This window comes from Acipenser ruthenus, chromosome 20 (assembly GCF_902713425.1).
Source record: "Acipenser ruthenus chromosome 20, fAciRut3.2 maternal haplotype, whole genome shotgun sequence".
NCBI lineage: Eukaryota > Metazoa > Chordata > Actinopteri > Acipenseriformes > Acipenseridae > Acipenser > Acipenser ruthenus.
Genome location: NC_081208.1, coordinates 1,034,089 through 1,055,065, shown reverse-complemented (window position 1 = coordinate 1,055,065; position 20,977 = coordinate 1,034,089). Strand labels below are relative to the sequence as shown.

General features: G+C 40.4%; 2 protein-coding genes across 3 annotated transcripts in view; both read left to right on the top strand.

Annotated features, from left to right (window-relative positions):
- Positions 1–8,915, top strand: part of LOC117425494 (intermediate filament family orphan 2) — a 30,076-nt gene extending 21,161 nt beyond the window's left edge. The window contains exons 4-9 of one of the 2 annotated variants that reach the window (XM_058993036.1): positions 168–344; positions 1,720–1,865; positions 2,670–2,832; positions 3,212–3,301; positions 3,706–3,836; positions 4,136–8,915. In XM_058993036.1, the coding sequence (XP_058849019.1) occupies positions 168–344; positions 1,720–1,865; positions 2,670–2,832; positions 3,212–3,301; positions 3,706–3,836; positions 4,136–4,241 (813 nt within the window). In that variant the 3' untranslated portion in view covers positions 4,242–8,915. Of the gene's footprint in view, positions 1–167; positions 345–1,719; positions 1,866–2,639; positions 2,833–3,211; positions 3,302–3,705; positions 3,837–4,135 lie in introns of both variants that reach the window. The other variant, XM_058993035.1, reaches the window with a different exon arrangement.
- Positions 8,916–10,228: 1,313 nt separating this feature from the next.
- Positions 10,229–20,631, top strand: LOC117425493 (delta-1-pyrroline-5-carboxylate dehydrogenase, mitochondrial). Its single transcript, XM_058993023.1, has 15 exons — positions 10,229–10,391; positions 13,842–13,935; positions 14,314–14,406; positions 14,693–14,740; positions 14,864–15,019; positions 15,411–15,560; positions 15,743–15,817; positions 16,045–16,232; positions 16,586–16,659; positions 16,986–17,182; positions 17,404–17,451; positions 17,671–17,823; positions 18,310–18,431; positions 18,602–18,720; positions 19,263–20,631. The coding sequence occupies exons 1-15, from the start codon at positions 10,351–10,353 to the stop codon at positions 19,373–19,375; spliced, it is 1,671 nt and encodes a 556-aa protein (XP_058849006.1). The 5' UTR covers positions 10,229–10,350; the 3' UTR covers positions 19,376–20,631.
- Positions 20,632–20,977: the final 346 nt, after the last annotated feature.

Sequence of the window (20,977 nt, the reverse complement as noted above, 5' to 3'; positions counted from 1 at the left end):
AAACTGGAATGCATGTCAGTTCCGGGTGCATGCACGGTATGTTTTGTCGCTAGTTTTGTTTCACAGATCCTTGTTGCAAAAAAGCTTAGCAAGTCGTTCTGGCACAGCGTGCTGCTGCCACTGCCTCGTCCTCATCTCCTCCTGTTTCTTCCTCCTCCCTTGTTTAGCAAATGTCCGACCTGGACACAAAGATCCAGGAGAAGGCGATGAAGGTGGACATGGATATCTGCAGGAGGATCGACATCACGGCCAAGCTGTGCGACGTGGCGCAGCAGAGGAACTCTGAGGACATGTCCACAATGTTCCAGTTGAACCCGCAGAGAGCCCAGTCCGAGCAGAACAGGGTATGCGCGTCCTACTTCTGTACACCACACTGCTTTCTTTTTTTTTAAATATAGATTAACATTTTTGTTTGCTGTATACTAAATTGATATCTCACTAGGGAAAAAATAAACTAAAAAATAATACCTTTTATAAAAGATCAGATCACATGGAAACATGAGGGACAATCTTTTAGTGTTTTAATCTCAGTACAGTGAGTTCATATATTCCTCCAAAAGCTGTATCCATCCAGTATTAGGAAATATACATTTGCTCCCATATAGTGGGTAGCTTATCTGCAACATTACACTAGTTTCTAATAGACGTTTATGCCAATACACATGTCCTTGGACCTCTTGAAGGCTGCATTTGGGCACACTGACCTTTAGCTTGTTTTACCTGTTAAGGAAATTAATAAAGGATGGTCAACAGTTTCTTGAAGAAATAATGCTTTTCTTCTTTGTTAATAACGATGATGCAAGTGGGTATTGGCCTCTGTGTTGAATACATCTGTAAATAAACATGGTTGAAATAAAATCAAGAAAAGAAAAAGGGTTGGGATTCAGTGCGCTGCAGTGATTCAAAAACATTCTAAAATCAAAGGGTCAGACAGGCTCCCAGTGGATTAAAACACTGAACCTTCCCTTCTGTTCGTTCCTAGAAACGCGATACCCAGATTGCTTGGCCCTTTTTATCTTTGTGCTAGAGCTATGCATTTTAGCTGATGATCTGCAGAATAGATCCTTTGCTTGTGGAAATTCTGGCCAGTGGCCAGGGTAGGTTGGCAGCTAAGTCTAAGCCCCAAACCTTTAGCTTTGCAGAAGTGCAGCTGCTGAACAACAAAGTGAGAGTTAGGGGCTGCTTGTGCTGATGCTGTAACTTGTCTCCCAGCACACCAGGAGTTCAGTATTGTGCAGTAAACAGAGTCACAAGTGGTACGTTATCCTTTCTTGCACTGGCATATAAATTGAGAAGGTATGTTGCTGGCATTGCTGATACCCGATCTTGTAAACCCTGGTGCACTTTGGGGCGGCAACATTGAATGGCACGCCAGCACATTTAAAATTTTACATGTATCTACCGTACAGAATCCAACGGTGATGAAACTTGCTTAGGCTATCCTTTAAAAATCTGGAGATATATACGGAGATGCATGCCTGTGTGCCTTTGTGCATGTACGTAAGACGCATCTAGATTTCTATGCACATGAAGAGTACTGATCATCCCAACGTGATCCAATTTGGTTAGAACTATTTTTACGACATATTATGGAGAGCATCAGAATCTGGGGCTATGTAGAAGAATCTGTCCGCCACACTTGAAGCTTTACATGCACAGACGGTGCATGCACTGTAGGTCCCGGTGATTCTAAAGGAATACATTTCCTCCTGTGTTTAGGCAGTAGTGTGCAAGAAGAAGGAGCACAAGCCGGTTTCCGACGAGGACAGCTCCGAGATGGAAGCAGAAAGCACCTGTAACTCCGATGACGAGGTCCCCGGATCTCTGAACATCACGGACGAGATGAAGCGCATGCTGAACAAGCTGTAAGTGTGCACTGGCTTTGAGCTACACCCTGCAGTGCACGCCACACAGGCTTTCAATGGGATATCACTGAAAACCTCTTCAATAATGCGCTTTCAAGAAGTTTGGATGGAAAGATAGTTTTGCCTAATAACTTCCAGCCCATCTCGTAAAAATACACTTATTTATTAATTATAGCTAATTTCACCAACTTAAATGGCTGCCGAATGCCAACTTCACTAATCTTGGAACATTCTGATGTGGCTTCTGATTGGCTGAACATAAGTTGTTGTTAAAGTGAACAGTTGCCCTAACTGTAATACTGTTTTTTAAATATTTTATAAAGAGAGTAGCCAATCTTGGAGGGGTGGGGAATAAAATGGTTTGCACATGCACAGGCATGCCGGTAATAATGCAAAATGACAGTCATACAGAGACACCACCAGGTCAGATCAGGAACTGCATCTATATCAGAATATACTGCAGCTAGTGCACCGCAGTGTATGATTGTGTAGCCTCTATAGAAGGATTTATTGTACTGCTCATATTGTGATGAACAAAGTCTCCTTTGTGAAACTCACCTTTCTTCTATTTCTGGGTGTTTTTATACCAGTTTAATAGCTGGGTCAGTGTGCATGGTATTTTAATATCCCCGTGGCTGCCGTCTCTCTCTGTCTGTCGCTGTGTCTTTTTTTCCTCTGTCTCTCTCTGTGGACTCCAGTTGAATGTGGTGGCTGTTCTGTTTGTCTCCCCCCCCTCTCTCTTTCTCTCTGTCTCTCTCACTCTCTCGCTCGCAGAACTAGCTCAGATTCTTCATTTGTTGCCAGGCGGGAGACGTATGACTTTGATGATGACGATGACTGCGACAGTCTGATCTGGGAAGAGAACGAGGATACCCTGCTGCTGTGGGAGGATTTCGCCAACTATAACACTCCGGCCGCCATCGGCCCCTCTGCTTGCGCCAATGCCAACGCCGAGGCTCAGGGGGAGGTGAGAGCCCCTCCACCCTTATAAAAGTCTCCCAGAGTAATAGCACAGCAAAGTGTCCTAAAGCCTAGTGAAAGCAGGGCAAAGTATGAGTAAGCATTGTAAAAACTAGCTAAGTATGCGAAAACATATTGAAAAACATGGTAAACTATGTTAAATGCATAGTATAATGATGGGAAAAGCATGGTAACTGCAGAAATACCATGGTAGTCTTTTTATAAGGGTACAGCTGCTACATTCAGACTAGCACGCTCGTCTCCTAGCTTTCTGTACATTATTTAAGCCACAGTTACATTTTTTTCATGCCTGGTGTGTCCGATTAGAGTGTCTTATCCTTCCTTAATTTCTTTTTTTTTCTCCTGGTTTGTTTCACAACTTGCAGGAAGAAAGTTTGGGAAGTCTGATTGACCAAACAGAATCCCTGTTCAAAACCAGAGAGCAGGAGTATCAGGAATCGATAGGCCAGATCGAGGTGAGGCAGTTTCTTTAAAACTGGTGCTGTGTCTGTGTCTCTTTGGATAGCTACTAGGACATTTAATAAAAATGGTCCTGTAAGGGGTGAAATTATTTGTGTACGACACAGCTACTTATAGTCCACGAAATGTGTCTTCGATGATGAATAAATCTGATTTTACATATACCTCAACAAAATAACCATGATTTATTACTACACATCATAAACAATAAGGTTAACCCTAACCCTAACCCTACACATCATCCACAACAGACCAGCAGGACCTGCATAGCGGATATGCATCATATAGTGACTTTAGTATGTGTGGCTGCAGCCCTTTTTATCACACTTCTTCCCAGATTGTGCTTCAGCCCCTGTCGCTCCCACACTAACCCTGACCCTGTCCCTCCTCTCCCTCACAGCTGGAGCTCGCCACAGCCAAGAGCGATATGAACCGGCACCTGCACGAGTACATGGAGATGTGCAGCATGAAGAGGGGGCTGGACGTGCAGATGGAGACCTGCAGGAGACTCATCAAGGGCTCTGGCGGCAGGTAAACCTCTTCTGCTTTTGATTTGCAAGGCTCTCAATCGGCTATACCTTTTATAAAAGTTTCCCAAAGTAAAAGTTCTCTGTGAGCATTGCCATTGTTGATACAAGAACTAGCTCAAGTGCCATACTTCGTGTGTGTGTGTTATAAGGCAGTAATAAAATCAAGGGGTTTATGGTCACTTGCATAACCGGTGTGACTATGAAGCAGTGATGCAAATTTGAGCAAGTGATGCAAATTCTTAGCATTATACAAACTTAATATTCGTTATTTGCAACTTTTTTTTATTTCTGTTGTTACAGAAACTCTCCATCTGCTAGTTCGGTGGCCAGCAGCGACTCAGGGAACACAGATGAAATCCAGGATGAACTGGAGAAGGATGGAGAAGGGGAAAGCTCTACCAGCTGATGAAGAATGGAACTGTGGGCAAAATTTACATTAATAAAAAAAAAAAAAAGACTTTAATCCTTCTTTTCACTGGTGACTCTGCTTTTGTCCAGGGTTCTGAAGACTTCCTTAAACTAGAACCCACCCCACCCAAAAGGATTGGTGCTGTACATTTCTATTCTTGTACAAAATGATTCATATCCTGCTTCAAGAGTATATTTAAAAAAAAAAAAAAAAAACTGTAGTATTAAGCTGAACCCCTTTCCTTAAGCACTGCAGGTCCAGCACATCCCAGTCTGGCTTACTGATTGTCAGGTTGTACATATTTAAGAGCAAGGTACCTCTGGGGCTAAAGACCACATTGCTGCCTCTGAAGATGAACTTGCAGCATAAACGGAAGGTTTAGCATGATCTGTTAATTAGGGGTGTAACAAGACACTCACGATACAGTACGTATCGCGATATGCATATGTATCACAGTACATGTGTTTGTCCCGATTTGGCTACTTGTACGATGCATAGTAAGATCCCAAAGGTAATTTTGATGCTGGACCGTTTTAGTTAAAAAGGCAAAAATTGTATGAGGTAGGGAGAGTGTGTGTATCAGTACGAACTACAAAACACTCTTCTTCATTCAAGAACCGTTTTGCTGTGCTTTTGGTCTTGTATCACGATACAAACGATACATACTTCTATTACGATATGTATCATGTAAAAGAAAGTGTCGCGGTTCACTGATTACCAGATAAATTGTTACACCCCTACTGATGAGGCTACTGAACAGTAGTCCGGTTACACTGGGGATAGTGTGTAGCTTCATGGCACATTGAAAACCTGGTTATCAGTAAGATTACATCACAATACTGGAGACGATTGTCAGTGCAGTGAAAAAACAATTGTGGATATAGCAAAGTGCCTATAGACGAGGTCCCTGATAGCACTGTTGTAACTTGTAGCACTGCATCGTAACATATACAGCAGCACTAGATAGAAACTTTTGTAATCCATTTAGACGACCATCTAAATGTATTCCTCGGTTTCTTGTTTAGTACTGCCAGTCCCTGATAGTAAATACAGTTACTATACAAGTTTGCATCTTGTATATAGTAGAGCTGAAAAGCAGGTTAATTGTTAGCCATATCTTTGAGGTTTCTGAAAAGCACAGATAAGGGGAAAGGGAAGTCGATGATTAAAATGTAAATCTCTACAACAGTAACACAGGCAGTCGGTTTTGTAGCTTTAAATCAAGGTTAATTGTGCTGGATCACTTTGTTGTGTGAAACACGTAGTCGGCTTACTGCACTCTTAACATGCTAGAAAGATGGAACTTGGTTGTGTTGACAATAGACAAAACCTACCTACCAAGGTCTGCAGTGCTCAAGGATCTCCACACAGCCAATGCAGAGCAACACAGTGTTAAACTACTATGCAATAAGCTAGCCTTATTTATGGAGAGAACTTTTTGCCTTTCTTTTGCTAGGCAGGAACTTCTGTATGTGTCAGTGAAAAGAACGCTTTGATCTATTTTACAAGTGCAAAGCTAAACGGGGGAGCCTTACCTTTTGTGTAAAGCTGCCTTTTATAAAAGGAACGGTGTCCTCGAGACTATTTCTTTATCGAGAGGGAACAGTGTGTAGGAACTTTGTAATCGCCGTGATACTGAGAGAAACATAACCGGAAGCTGTGGGTCAGTGCATTACCAAAATGTATTAAATTTGAACACTAAAACACATGCGTACTAGTATGTTAATGGAGATAAATGTAGGCTACCTACCGTTTTGTTTTCTACAGTGCACTTCCATTAAGTATGGATACAGTACTTACACAAAGACGGTATTTGACAATCAGTTTCCATGTTACCAGTTCAATTCACTTAACCCAGTTAGGGGAGGGACTAGAGTGTGGTTTCAGCTGAGGGACTTCTGGCTGCATTTTCTCATATCGCTGAATCCTTTTGAACTCTTTAGCTTGTTGTTTAAAGCCAGAGACAGTCAGTCTTGTTTTGGGGGGGTGGGGGGTGTTGCTTCCTGCATTGTTTTATACACGTCCTTCAAAGAAATGAATGCCAAATGGTACACCGTTCCTTACAAATACTTTTACTTCAAATAAACTCTTAAAGCCATTTCTTGTATATAGAGATCTAATTAGTGGGGTTTTCTTTTTTTTTTTATGTATCATACCTTTAGTGGCCTTTTTAAAAACAAAAATGGTTGTATGTAATTTTTATTTTACTTCATTGTATATTGGCTTTCCCTGTGTGTGTGTGTGTGTGTGTGTGTGTGTGTGTGTGTGTTTTTTTTATTTTTTATTCCAAAGCTTTGATTCTTAAGCATCGCAAAAAAACTAATATAGCCAAAGGGAGGAGGATGGTGGTGGTATTGATGGTGTTGGGAGTGTTTGTGTCGGTTAGTGGGCGGGGCAGTCTCTGTTAACCATGCTTTCTAGATCTGTGTACAGTAGTAGATATTATGAAACAGCCTTTGGTTCAAATATATATGGTCAAGGAAGGGACAGTTTTGAGTGTTCGCTTAGCCTTTTCTGAAGTAAGCGTGGAAGTTATAGGTTATATACAGTGTATGGACAGCATGGCAAGTTTTCAGTTTGTTTTTATTTTGTGCCTGGTTTTTAACTGAATCAAAACCAAACCTACTTCAGAAACTACGTTGCGGTCACTCTATTCAACAGTAAAATAGAATCCAAAGGAGTTACTGGTACTCAGAAATGTTTCACAAGCGAGAATTTACACAAGGCGATGATTGATCGCTGTGGCTTTTCTTTTTTTTGTGTGTGTGTGTCTCAGTTCAGACAAAGTGTCATATTGACACTTTCTGTTTTTTAGAATTTCAATTGTAAGAATTCTTACTGTACTAAGATATTTCATTTAAGAACCAGTCCTGCCTTAGTGCAAGTAGAAGCTAGAAGAAGAAGGAAAAAAAAAACTTAACCAAACCGTTTTTTTTCTTGGTACAGATAATATAAACACATACACATTTTATCTGTGTGAATGTTGCAGCTGAGTGGCCCCACTTGCGTCTGATTTAGAGAGGATGGCATGCTGCTACAATAGTTATTCGGCGCCTTCTCAAGGGGCTTTGTAACAAAAAGAAGCAAACGTTGTCAAACTAAATGGGCAAAAAAACAGCAAGTACACATAGCATGTACATTACAACATATCCTTAACAGTCAAGCTGGTGAATGTCTTGCTACTGTCTGTTGCGCGGGGATCCTAATATGTCTGTCATATAAGGCCCCCTTTTGCACCAGTGAATTCCTCCCTTTATTGATAAGGGGACTTAGAAATAGCTTATATATACCCCACTATTGTGGGGGGAAATGGAGATCGCTCACACGAGTGAGTGCAGCCGTTTTTTGTTATGATCTTTGGTTTTCTGTGTGTAATAAGGGACATGTTTGAAAGTGCATGAACAGTATTAACAGACATCACTGTCATTTGGAGGGGCTTGTATTTTCTGCTGGACCGTCCTCAAGCTCTAATGTGTCCTGTTCATCTCATGAGGCCAATGAATAAAAAGTACTGCCTTCACTTGGGGGTACAGTAGTTTGGGGGACACTGCCCATGTTGGTATCAGTTCTAGGAATTCATAGGAGGGCATAGTCTCTGTAGGTAACACAAACAGTGCAGGGGTGGAAATAAGACTCCCATTGCATAGCAGTTTAATCCGTTTCTGGTTTTACTTTGAGTTTAATAAGACACACATGTTAAATACACGCTGTGGCTAATCAAGCTTGTATTAAATATTAAAACCTGGAATAAATAAAACTGCTATGCAATAAGAATCTTATTTCCATGCCAACTCCTGACTACAGAGTTACAAATGGGGGAGCACTGTGTGTGCCGAACACTGAATCCAAATAGAAATCTACAGCTCATCGAAGCCTCTTGATTGACTGTCATGCCTGTTTTATTGAGTGGTTTATTTTTTTTTTTTTTTATATATATAGATATTTTTTAATTTTAATTTACTTTTTTTTTTTTTTTGTGGCTCTTCGGTAAGAGTCCAATGGGGCTGGTTTCACAGACCCCGATTAGCACTAATCTTAAGTAACAAGACTGGTGCTATTGAGGGTCTGTGAATCCGTCCATAATGGAATTAATGTTCTTTGTGGTGATGTTGCCTTGGGAGTAAGGGCATCATTTTGTTAAATTCCGTGGAACCTGAATTAGCTGCCCATTTCACAAAAAGTACAAGATTCTACAATATACTGAAAGTACAGTGTATATGAGAGTCGTTTCTACAGGAATAGTGAACCAATACAAATACATTTTAATAGCATGGGGTACACCTGTCTACCGGGTAGGTGAGATGAGGTGAGGTCATGGCAGATAGATAGCTAACACAGTCATGCAGTAGGTGTTCCTGGTTTTTAGATATCATATCATTGTTTTATCTGAAATTATTGTTTTCCCCAATCACCTGCCTTACCGTTGCTGACTGTCTTTTTATTATTATTGTTATTATTTTGTGTTTATTTTGTTTTTACGGTTCAAAAAGAAAGTACTGATTTAAAAGCTTCTGTTTTACTGTAATGTTGTAAAGTGTTTAACATTTTTTTTGTTGTTGTATACAATATATAAAAATGGGCTTCCTTTTTTTTAAAAAAAAAAAGAAAAGAAATGCACTTAATATTGATGAGGATGTAAAGGAGATAAATGAAATAAATAAACAAGGGATACACAGGTGCCATTGATTTTATTTGAGGTTTAACAAAGGCTTCTACATTGTGTCCTATTTCTGTTTGAGTGTCTTATCTCTACTATTAACCCAATCAGTACCAAATATTTTTCTTTGCAAAAAATCAGAACACAAGCAGTTTTTATGTAATTTTATACATTCTAAATCAATATTTCTAAATTGAAATCCTTAGTTTTTAATACAAAATGCACCTTTTGAGGACAGGACAGTTCGATGTACCTGGAATCGGACCACTGAAATGTCATGCCGGCTATGAAGCTCAACATGTAGAAAATGGAGCTTTATCATCACTTTCATTTTTAGGTTTTGGTTTCTTATTTTATATTGAGGTATCCTAAAAGCATCTGAAGGGCTGTGTTTGCAGAATTGCCAGTTCCATGAAGACTTCATTTTTGCGGTTAGCAATATTATTGTAATGTATCATAACAATATAGTTACAAACTAAATTAAAATGACAGATAGATGCCAGTTAAAAATGCTCCAAAGTAGCCCGTCCTCAAATGAGGACAATAGCACTTGATATGCATCATTCCTATTTGACACATCTTACCACAGTCAATTTATTACTCTATTTGGCCATGCTTTTCTAACACCGCGCCACTTAACAAATGACACAAAATGGACAATTTGCCTTTAAAATAGATTTTACGATACTAAGATCTCAAAATGACTGTTTACAATACTATCAGACACCTGCATTTGCACTTCTCACTACACTACAAAACATAATTTGAGTAACAGTTTGACAAAAATTAAAGGTTGTATTACTTCATCCAAACCAAAGTCATTTGATCTCGTTCATGATACCTGCCAGAGGTACCAGATTTCTCGTTCTTATAAACAAGCCCAAACAAGCGCAACCCCTATTAGTTTATGCAAATTCCAACCAGCGACTCTCAAAAAATATGCCCAATCTCGCTTATTATAAGCGGACTTGGCAACTGTGATACCTGCCCGCTTTATTAATAGTGTATTTGGCGTAACTACCATTTGCTTGGCTAGCTGGATTTTCAGCGACGCTGAGTGGCCATTCAGAGACTCGCCCATGCTACGCCTCGCACAGACCAGTCCAGAAAGAGTGGTGGTTAATGAGCCTCAAGTGAATCTAAAATATGAACGATAAAATGCAAAATTATGAATGATCAAATAAATTACATGATTAAATCGTTAAATAAAGCTATCAATGTGTCTATGTGATTGAAAAACAAACTGGGAACAGAAATACTTTGTTAAAAAAATGCTCCACCCCTCTATTCAGAAATGTTGCTGCCCGGACCGCCCTTACTGTCATAGCAGTCGTGCGGATGCACTTCCCTTTAGAAGCAATTGGCTGCTTTATATATAGGGCTAAGGGGGGTTACCTTGTATTATATTTTATTTATTTACAAATCCCGTTTTTAATCTTTTACTGAAATATGCTGCGATTAGGAAGAGCTGCCTGCCTTTCCCGGAGAGGGTATGTTGTTCCTTTTTCATAATTATTCTAGTCCTTTCTGGTTTCTTGTACCAGCTGTCTCCTTGAGGTGTCTTTCACATGCACACAAAAACCGAAAGCCATTCCGGTATAGGCAAATAACGAACCTCGTACTTCTGTCATACTTTAAATACACCCAGAACATGAGAGCACGTTTATTAGAACGGAACCGGGGTGGTTTTGTAATTACGCATGCGGGCACTGCAATATAGCCGGTTACTATATATATTATATGAATATATATGAATGATTTTACATAATAATAACGCCATGAGATGAAAATCAAAGCACGCTTCGGAGCAGCCCAAACGTATGCTTATGTGTTCTCCGTGCTGTGTGTCAGTCCAGCGCTGGAGTCGTTGGTGATTGTGGAATATATCACCTGTTTGCTTGAAGATTACCTGGATTATATATATATATATATATATATATATATATATATATATATATATATATATATATATATATATATATATGATTGTAAGTAGCGCCGAACCCGGATAATTTTATTCAATGCGAAAAGGACCAGTTATACTGTTTCATTAATTATCCTGTAATGTACTTTTTTGTTACTTTAGAAATGTATCGAGCAGCAGCAGCCTTTCGTCTATGAAGTCACAATGCCACCACGCTGGTTTTAGTTCAGTTAATTCATGGCATTATAAGAGACGCAGAACCACGCACTGGTATTATTTTCACGTACACAACACTGAGAGCGTATAGACCTAGGACTGCTCCAGCGTTTTGTTATCTTTTGTATACTGTATAAATAAATACATGGCATGCATGGCATACATGATCGTTCATCAACAGACTTCGCTGTAGACTTTTGTATGAGTCTTCTAAGATGATCGCCTGGTAGATTCTAATATTCCAGGAGTGCAAGAATAGCTTATAACCAGCACACGTGCAAGCATTTCAATTTTTTTTTTCTCCCTCTGTAACAGGGGTCTCCAATCCTGGTCCTGGAGAGCTGCTGTGGCTGCTGGTTTTTGTTTCAACCAATCTGTGTTCCTTTAATTGAACCACTTATTGGCTTAAGTAGTCAAGATTAACAGGTGTTCCAGATCTTTAGCCACAGATGATGTAAAGACACCTATAAAACCTGCTGGGTAGGGGCTCTCCAGGACCAGGGTTGGAGACTCCTGCTCTATAAGCTACTCCTATACAAACACAATTAGCCTGATTGTTTTATGGTGTTGTAGAGAGTATATAGTGATAGGCCCAGATAAGACAGCTGTTGCAAGACTATTCAGAGTTAACTTGCTGGCTATTGTATCCTGATGGGAAATCCAAGCATTAGTAAAGGGCTGGGTTCCACAGTGGCCTGTTACCTTTTTTGCACTTGAGTGTAAAGTGTGGTGTATGGGTTTTACATTACATCTACAACACTATAAGTTTACTAGTAAACCTGGGAATGCCCCTTTCCTTTAATTTTGTAGAATTGTGGTGGCAGAAAAAATTAGGCCTCGCTTGCGTCTAGAGTGAAAATAACATCAGTAAAGCTAAGATCATCAGAAAAAACAATAAGGGACTGGCAAGGAAGGATGTTCTGCTGATGAGAGGTAAAAAATATTCCTGTTGAACAGCTCAGCGTCTGTCATCATAAGAATTCTAGGGCATACAGCATTGTTCTGCAACAAAATATTGAGTCCTTACCAAAACTGTTGAACTGATCTGTCTGCCAAAGAGCCAGTCGTACTGAGCTTCAGGGGTCTGACCAGATTACAAGCTGTGGGTGTACAGTAGTGACCCTTGTGGAATTGATCAATTGAAAAACAAGATTAACAAGCTCTTGGTGGATTTGCCTATTGCTTTACAATTCTGGAAAAGTAACGTCATGAATGCAAATCTTGTTTTGGGTCACGGTAAGGTTGTCAGTGCAGGCCCCAGTCGAACCCCTCCTAATTTACGAACATTTTTGCAAATGAAAAACAACTGCACATTAAATTGTGATAAAGCCAGTGTAATTAAACTGCAGTTTAATCTTTTAGGCAGGTAATGCACACTTTAACTAGCACTGCCTAAAATGTGAATGCCTTTGTGTGTTAATGGGCTAATAGAAGTTACACAGAAGTTGTGCAAAAAACAAACAGTGTCTGGTGGCGTTTTTCCAGCTGTTTAAACTTCTCTGTGGGGTATTCAAGGTCTTTGTCTGCCTTTTATAATAATTAAACAGATTGAAGTCACTTTTTAATTTTTTATAGTGATTGTAAAAGTTATGCATTATAATAACCATTTAACTGCAAATATAATGTTAATTAACTACAAAACAAAATCCTAGTGTTTTTGAGCATAATTCTGTATCTTGCAATGAAAGTGCATTTAAAAGGGGACAGAGGCATGCAGAATTTAGTTCATCTAGTTCATTATAAATAATCACAATAGGTACACTTCACCCACAGTTTAAAATCTTGGTTGAAGTAAACTTTTTTAGCTTGGATTAGCGTGGTGAGGATGGGAAGTATAAACTGCAATAAACCACGTTGGGATCAAACTAAGTAAATCGTTGATAAGTCAAAATAAACCATTCGATTTCCCCAAAAAGATTTTCAACCCAGTGATTGGCCCTGCTACTAATATGTTTCCAGTGCGGTTGTTTGTTCCAGTGTTGCAGCCAGTTACCAGTGAGGCACACACTTTGCAACCCCCTGGCAACTGCGTACAAATTGCAACATCTTTTTTTTTTTACTTTGACCAACTGCTGCTCTCCTGGCTTGCCTCTGTGAGGTCAAGCTAAGTTTTTGCTGAGTTGTGATATGTCTCGTGCCACAGCTCATGTGTCAGTTTTTAAACATTAAGACAGGTGTAATGGTTAACCAGCCACTGAACAGCAGGCTGATTCACGCTGTTAAAACTGCAAGAGCAAAACCTGAGTGTGACTCTTTCTCTGCAATAATCAACAGCATGAGCAAATGATCATATGAGCAGTTTACTCAGTTTTAGCTTGATTAGCAGCAGTGGTGTCGTCATAAATCTGAAGGTACCGGAACGCTTCTAAAAGATTTTATTTATTTATTTATTTTTAAATCGCTATTACACACATTTACATTTTTTTGTATACTAAACATCTAGTAACACATATAATATATAATGCATTTATCTGATTTCGACAAGTATTTCCACAAAGTGTCTTTCCCCATCTTGTCAGAATGCTTTACTTTACGTGTCTGTGTGTCAGTGGCAGAACGACAGCCAAATCTGAGCAAAGTTTTGGCACAGCGGAGAGGATTCCACATGGAAGAGCATTTTTAGCCTTCTTAAGGAAGTAGTTTGTAATAGAAGTTCCTAATGCTCTTTTCATTGCATCAAGAGGACTGCTGACTGAATCAGCCTATTGCCTATTATTGGCTTGATCCCAGCACTGATCAGCAGCTGGAATACCCAACAAGAAGCCATACTGCAACACTGACCCCCCTGTCCTCTCTGCAGGTTTAGAACTTATCCCTGTGCAGCTGTGGAAGTTAAAAATGAGCCCATCCTCGATTTCAAGCCAGGCAGCTCTGAAAGGGATGCATTGCAGAAGGTAAATGTATAGGCTATAGGGAGAGCTCATTACCATGAGGAAATAGCAGGCGGAATATTTTGTATTTTTATACCTCTTTGCATTTCAGTGACGTATGAACTTATGTTTCTTTTGGCTGGCAAATTGCGTGTGGCCAAATAAATGTAGTAAATGTAACACAATTTAAGAGCGATAAAACTGTTTAACTCTGTGGGATATGGGAATTTGTCCAGGCAAGAAATAGGTATCCATTACAAAGTATAGATAGGAAACTTATCATGGTATAATTATACATGCAGTGACTGAACGGCATATAAGACAAACTGGGGTTGATATAGATGCACTTTTTTCCTGCTTGACAAACTTTCCTAAAGTTTTTTTTGTATTCATTTTTAACAGGCACTGAAAGAGTTAAAGGGGAAGACGGAGGAGATCCCATGTGTGATTGGAGATGAGCATGTCTGGACCAAGGAGATCAGATACCAGCTTTCAGTGAGTGAACTGTAGGGTTGCAGCTAAAGATGTGCCGAATGTAGAATCACAAAAAACAAAAAAATATAATTTGTATCCTAAAACATTGGGTAACGCCAGACAGCCAAATGTGTTTCAAACCTATTTCTGTTTCTTGCTTACTTTGGTATAATTATATTGTTGACCATTAACCTGTCCCCCTGCAACACTGTCCCCCAGTAAAGAAAGTGTTGCACTGAGCTGCTCTTTAAATATTCCTATGAAGTCCATCAGACCTTAACACTTGTGTTTGTATCTCTTTTTGCAGCCTTATAATCATTCTCACAAGCTGGCCAAGTTTTGTTACGCTGATAAGGTGAGTAAAACAGTCAACTGGTTCAGAAAATCTGTGAGGTCCATTGTTGTTTCCTCTGCTTTCACCAAAGGACGAGGCGATTTGTAAATACCATACATGTGTGGTTTTTTGTTTTTTTTTTAGGATTTGCTCAATAAAGCTATCAATGCCTGTATGGCTGCCCGGAAGGAGTGGGACCTGAAGCCGATTCAGGACCGAGCGCAGATCTTCTTCAAGGCTGCGGACATGATCAGCGGACCCCGAAGAGCAGAGGTGCTGGCAAAGACCATGATCGGCCAGGTGAGCACAGCAGCAGCAGCAAGCACGGAGGCAGTAAAGGTCTTGGATTTGTACACAATTCATTTTTCTTTCAGGGACACTGCGCAGATGGTTGGGAATCCATATTTATCAGGGCATACTTCCAAAGTGTTTTCCCAGTAATAGTCTACTTAAGACTCTCCAGTGATTCCCTCTGCAACAGTACAAACATGAATGTGCTATTTCAGTCCGGTCCCTTTAGAACTGCAGCAACCAGTGCATAACTTTTATAAATGAAAGCAGGGAGCTTTGCAGATTGTCATTGTTGGATTACTTGTTCTCATTAATATCCTGTTATGCAAAGGGATGGTGCTGATCTCTCTCTCTCTCAGCTTTGCTTTGCTCAGTTCTAGTGCCCCCTCTCTCTCCACAGGGTAAGACCGTGATCCAGGCTGAGATCGACGCCGCACCCGAACTGATCGACTTCTTCCGCTTCAACGCGAAACACGCTATTGAGCTGCAGGACCAGCAGCCTCTCAGCATACAGCCCAGCACCAACACCATGCTGTACCGTGGCCTTGAGGTGAGCACCCCCTAGAGGAGGTGTGTGAGACAACATCGCTTTTTTTTTATTATTGTTTTACAGTACTACTTTTAATTTCTATTTAAAAAAATTAAACTACAAAATAATAAACTGTTAATCTTTTTTTATATAACGTTACATGTTTAAATTTTTTTTTTTTTTTTTTTTTTTTTTTACACTAGGGATTTGTTGCAGCTGTGTCTCCCTTTAACTTCACTGCTATTGGAGGAAACCTGGCAGGGGCGCCCGCTCTGATGGTGAGTGCCTGCGTGCAATAGCTGACTCTAGCATGCAACAGCGACTTGCTGAGTGTGTATGGCTTGGGGTGTGTGCAGTGAGAAGCTCTGTGAGGACATGTTTGGGGGTTAGCTATCATTTACCTATCAAACAGGTTTTCTATATACATTTTAAATTAAATAAATGAATGACAAGCCTGTCTCAAGGCTAGACGGCTCCTGAACCCTGTTTCTATTTCTGATTGCAGGGTAACGTGGTTCTGTGGAAGCCCAGCGACACGGCCATGTCTGCCAGCTATGTCGTCTATAAGATCCTCCGAGAAGCCGGTCTGCCCCCAAACATCATCCAGTTTGTGCCGGCGGAGGGGCCAGTGTTTGGGGACACAGTGACAGCCTCCGAGCATTTAGCAGGCATCAACTTCACTGGCAGCGTAGCGTGAGTGTACCGGACATGAGCCCAGCCGGAGGTTTTCTGGGATTTTGCCCATCTGGCTTCTGTGGTCACTCATACTGGAATTGGGAATTGTAGTGGAAGTACAGTCAATGCAGAATGCCCTAGCCTTATCCTAATACAGTGAAATACATACAATACACTGCCGTTAAGGATTCTGTCCCCTATCTGTGAGATGAGATGAGAGTAAAAGCTCTAAAACCACGAATGCAGACGAGGCCGGCTCTTTTTCTAATTGTGGTTTAGACACTGTCACTTGCAGTGCACACCTAGCCTCCACCCTGTTACATATGCATTTGGAATAGAAAGTCCGGTTCATTTATGTTTTTCTTCTTCAGAACCTTCAAACGGCTCTGGAGACAGGTAGCAGAAAACCTGGACCAGTATCGAAACTTCCCTCGCGTTGCAGGAGGTGAGCTCTAGTTTTCTTTCTGTAGATTTACATAGTGGAGGTAATGGAGAAAGTCTGTTACAGCTATGTCGCATTAACTATCTGTCTAATCTTCAATTGCTTATCCAATTGTCATGGTAGGGCCGTTTCATCGTGAGATCTTGGAACCAGGTTTCAAGCCACTGTCCCTGAAAAAAGTTGCTTTGTGTTCCCTCAGCTTTATACGTGTATCGCTGGGTGATCTGAAGCAATCTTTTTCGTGGGGAGCATGTTTGTTAGTCTTGCAGTTGCCTGCACCTGCACTCTAACCATCTTCCTTCGTTTCTTTCTTCCTTCCTGGGCTGCAGAGTGTGGGGGGAAGAACTTCCATTTCGTGCACAAGTCTGCTGACGTGAGGAGCGTGGTGACCGGGACGATCCGCTCAGCCTTTGAGTACAGCGGGCAGAAGTGCTCAGCCTGCTCCAGGATGTATGTCCCGGACTCCCTGTGGCCGCAGATCAAGGAGCAGATGCTGGACTTGCACAAGCAGCTCAAATTGGGAGACGTGAGTTGGGCTGATTCCTACATGCACTGTGCCAGCCACATTTTCAACCTTTTTGTTTCCAGTGCCAGCGTCCTCTATATAATTTTCATCATCATGCCAGTTTATAAAGGACAACTTATCAGTTTGAATTGTAATTTCACAATGCATTAATTATATATTATATATATATATATTGCCTTTTTCATGCTCACAAAACAATTTTTTCTCTCTTCTCTGTGTAGCCTGTTGAGGATTTCAACACTTTCTTGTCTGCTGTTATTGATGACAAGGTAAAGGCATTGCTGTTATTATTAGTATTGTTATTATTAAGAAATATGATTTTCCCTGTTAAAGCAACGGTACAATTACAATAAGCAACCCCTCTTAGAGTGCAGTCATGCGCATGTCAAGATCACTTTGAAAAAGTGAAACATCAGTAATTTAAGACTACATTTATTTCATTTGCTGGGAACAATTAATTATTTCTTGATTCTTCATCCCCCCGCAAGTCTTTTGCCCGTATCAAGAAGTGGCTGGACCACGCGCAGTCCTCTCCGAACTTGACCGTCGTGGCGGGGGGGAAGTGTGATGACAAACTCGGTTACTTTGTGGAGCCCACTATCATCGAGACAAAGGACCCTCGGGACTCCATCATGAAAGAGGTAGGGAAACGCTCAAGAATAGGAGTGTGACTGTAAGAACCATGATTGCAAAGACCAGACTCTATATAACATAATGGAGGGACCCTTGAGAAAGAAATATGAAAGAAATATGCTTCATAACACATTGCTGCTTTCCAGTTCTCATGTGAGATGCAGTTTTAACATGGCTCGCTGCAGAGTAGAAGATTTCTAGACTACATACAATGTTTATACCCATGTCCTCCTCAGTCCTGAGACCAGGTTTGTTAAGAGAACATATTTAATTGGCTGTGAAACGCGTTATTTCCTTTACATGAGATCGCAAAAACATACAAAATATAATTAGACCAATATTGAACGTTCAGTATTCTGAACGTCCAAACAGGGCTCTCTGGATAATGGTAGCGCAGAGATTTTCGAATGAAAAATGTTCGATATACTGAACAAAAGGGCCAAAGAGGATATATGACAAAAACTTGTATTAAATTATTTTTTTTCTACTCGTAGGAAATATTCGGTCCAGTCCTTACTGTGTATGTGTATCCTGAAAACCAATACAAAGAAGTGCTGCAGATGATTGACAGCACTTCCCCTTTTGCCCTCACGGGGGCAGTGTTTGCCCAGGACAAGTAAGTATACCTTTATTAACGTCTCATTTCCAACCACTGGTGACAATGCTGTCTGTCCAGAGATAAGTCATTGAATGATTTATTGGACAGTCCACGGCCACTGTGCCTGTCATCTATGAAAAGGTGACCCCCCCCCCTCTTCCTGGACTGACCACTGGCTTTGTTTTTAGGAATGTTATAGCTGAGGCATCAAAGGTTTTGAGGAACGCAGCCGGCAACTTTTACATCAATGACAAATCGACGGGATCCGTCGTGGCCCAGCAGCCGTTCGGAGGCACCCGCGCTTCAGGTGAGGAGTCCAGGGTTCGTGAGCGATTAACTAGGCACTCACCTGAACACTATAGCTTGTGCTGAGTAACAAGAAGGGAGAATCTATTGCAGTGGTTACCGACTCTGAATCTCAAGGTCCACTCCAGTCCAGATTCCAACCAGGTCTTAAATTGGTAAATTTGAACAGGCTAAGAGTCAATTAAGTAATTTTAGGACTTTATGGGAACAAAATCCTGGACTGGAACAGACGACAAGAGGGAGTTGGGGACTAATGATATATTGTATGGTGACATAGAATTAAAACACATTTAAAAAGAAAGTCATTCTTGCTCATTGTTTTTTAAATTTGAATTAAATAGTTCAGTTTTCCTGTTTCAGTGACCAAAATCATAAATTTTAAATAAAAACATTCTTCAGAAAGAATTCCACTGATGTGAAATATGGTATATTAATTAATATATCAGCAACAGAAGATTGAATCCTAATTGCAATATGCATGTGTTTGGGGAGCTGTAATTACAATCAGTTTTCTAATTGTTATTTCTTTGGCTTTACTTCCAGGCACCAACGATAAGCCTGGCGGCCCCCACTATGTGCTGCGCTGGACCAGCCCTCAGGTGGTGAAGGAGACTCATGTCCCCCTGACTGAGTGGAGATATCCCTACATGGTGTAACCCAGGCCCTCCCAGCACATTCACGCAGGAGCACAAAGCCGGGACCTTCCCAAACAATTACAGGCTTGTCCAACTATTCAATCAACTATTTAAAAAAAGAAAAAAAGTACCAGTATTTAAAAAATAACGTAACCGTTTTTGGACTGTTGAATACTGGAGTAATGCAATCCTTGCACAGCATATACTTGCCTTGTGAATTCTGAACCCTCCTACAGTAGATACAATGTCCATAACAGCAGGCTACACAGAACTTTGCTACAGAAGTATACTGAAAGTGCTTTTTTTTAGGCCTGGTGGGAGTTTCCAGTGTCCGTCCATCCAGCCGTCCAGTCCAGTGACCTGACCTGTAGTGCTTGAAACTCCCACTAGCCCCAAGCACCCATCATGGGTCTCAGAACTGCCTTTGTTTTTGGTTTACAGTATTAATGAAATGAGCACGTGCCAGGAGTTTGAACAGTCAGGCTTGGGTTAAATCAGCTCTGAACTGATTGAACTGTAGGTTTACTAATAGAAGTAGTTCATGCAGCAATAAGGGAAGATCAATGCATTCAGCATCAAACTCATTATTACTTTAATAATATCTTAAATTGACAGTAGTTCTGAGTCCAGGGCTCTGTGCACAGCTAGTGTGAGTTTTTAAAGCCATGCTTATGAAAGTTTACTGTGTGTGTGCATATCATGGTAAATGCATAGTACTGTATATATAAGTAGGACTTGCATAAAGAGAATTGAGGAATGGTTTGTTGGGACTGGTCTTGACTGCTATAAATGCCTAAAAGTGTGTTCTGTTTCTATTGCGGAGCAGATAGAGGGTCAGGCTAATGCTGCAAGCCTGTGATTTTAAAAAATGAGTCTGGACTGCAAACAAATGGTCACATAGCCTCCTGAACCCTAGCAATCGAGAACCACTGAGGTAATGCAATATCTCTCTGTGGTTTCCAAAACACGAAGGTCAGAAAATCTTTTGGCAACTTGTTTTTAGCAAGATTAAGCTTTTTATAACATATAACACAACAGGCATATAGTACAACATAGATTGTATACGATTACATAAAAAAACGTTACTGTCTCAGATTTTAATCTAAATTAAATATATATATATATATATTTTTTAAATTAATGTTAGTAATAATGTCTTGATGATTTGCTGCCTAACATCACGTTTTGTTGATTTTGTAGATTTTAATTGCATTGCTACTGTAGTAATTTGTACTTCCAAATACTGGTTTATTTCAGTAAAAGATTTAAAAAAGTTATTGGTTTACTGTGTGTTTTTACTTATGACTTGGGGAAACAGTAAGAACATAAGAACATAAGAAAGTTTACAAACGAGAGGAGGCCATTCAGCCCATCTTGCTCGTTTGGTTGTTAGTAGCTTATTGATCCCAGAATCTCATCAAGCAGCTTCTTGAAGGATCCCAGGGTGTCAGCTTCAACAACATTACTGGGGAGTTGGTTCCAGACCCTCACAATTCTCTGTGTAAAAAAGTGCCTCCTATTTTCTGTTCTGAATGCCCCTTTATCTAATCTCCATTTATGACCCCTGGTCCTTTTTTCTTTTTTCAAGTCAAAGAAGTCCCCCGGGTTGACATTGTCTATACC

Excerpts from the sequence above, each read along its gene's own strand:
- LOC117425493 (XM_058993023.1), top strand. The coding sequence starts at position 10,351 with ATGCTGCGATTAGGAAGAGCTGCCTGCCTTTCCCGGAGAGG. Across the intron at positions 10,392-13,841 it reads GCCTGCCTTTCCCGGAGAGG|GTTTAGAACTTATCCCTGTG; the intron begins GTATGTTGTTCC and ends TCCTCTCTGCAG. Across the intron at positions 15,020-15,410 it reads CAAAGACCATGATCGGCCAG|GGTAAGACCGTGATCCAGGC; the intron begins GTGAGCACAGCA and ends CTCTCTCCACAG.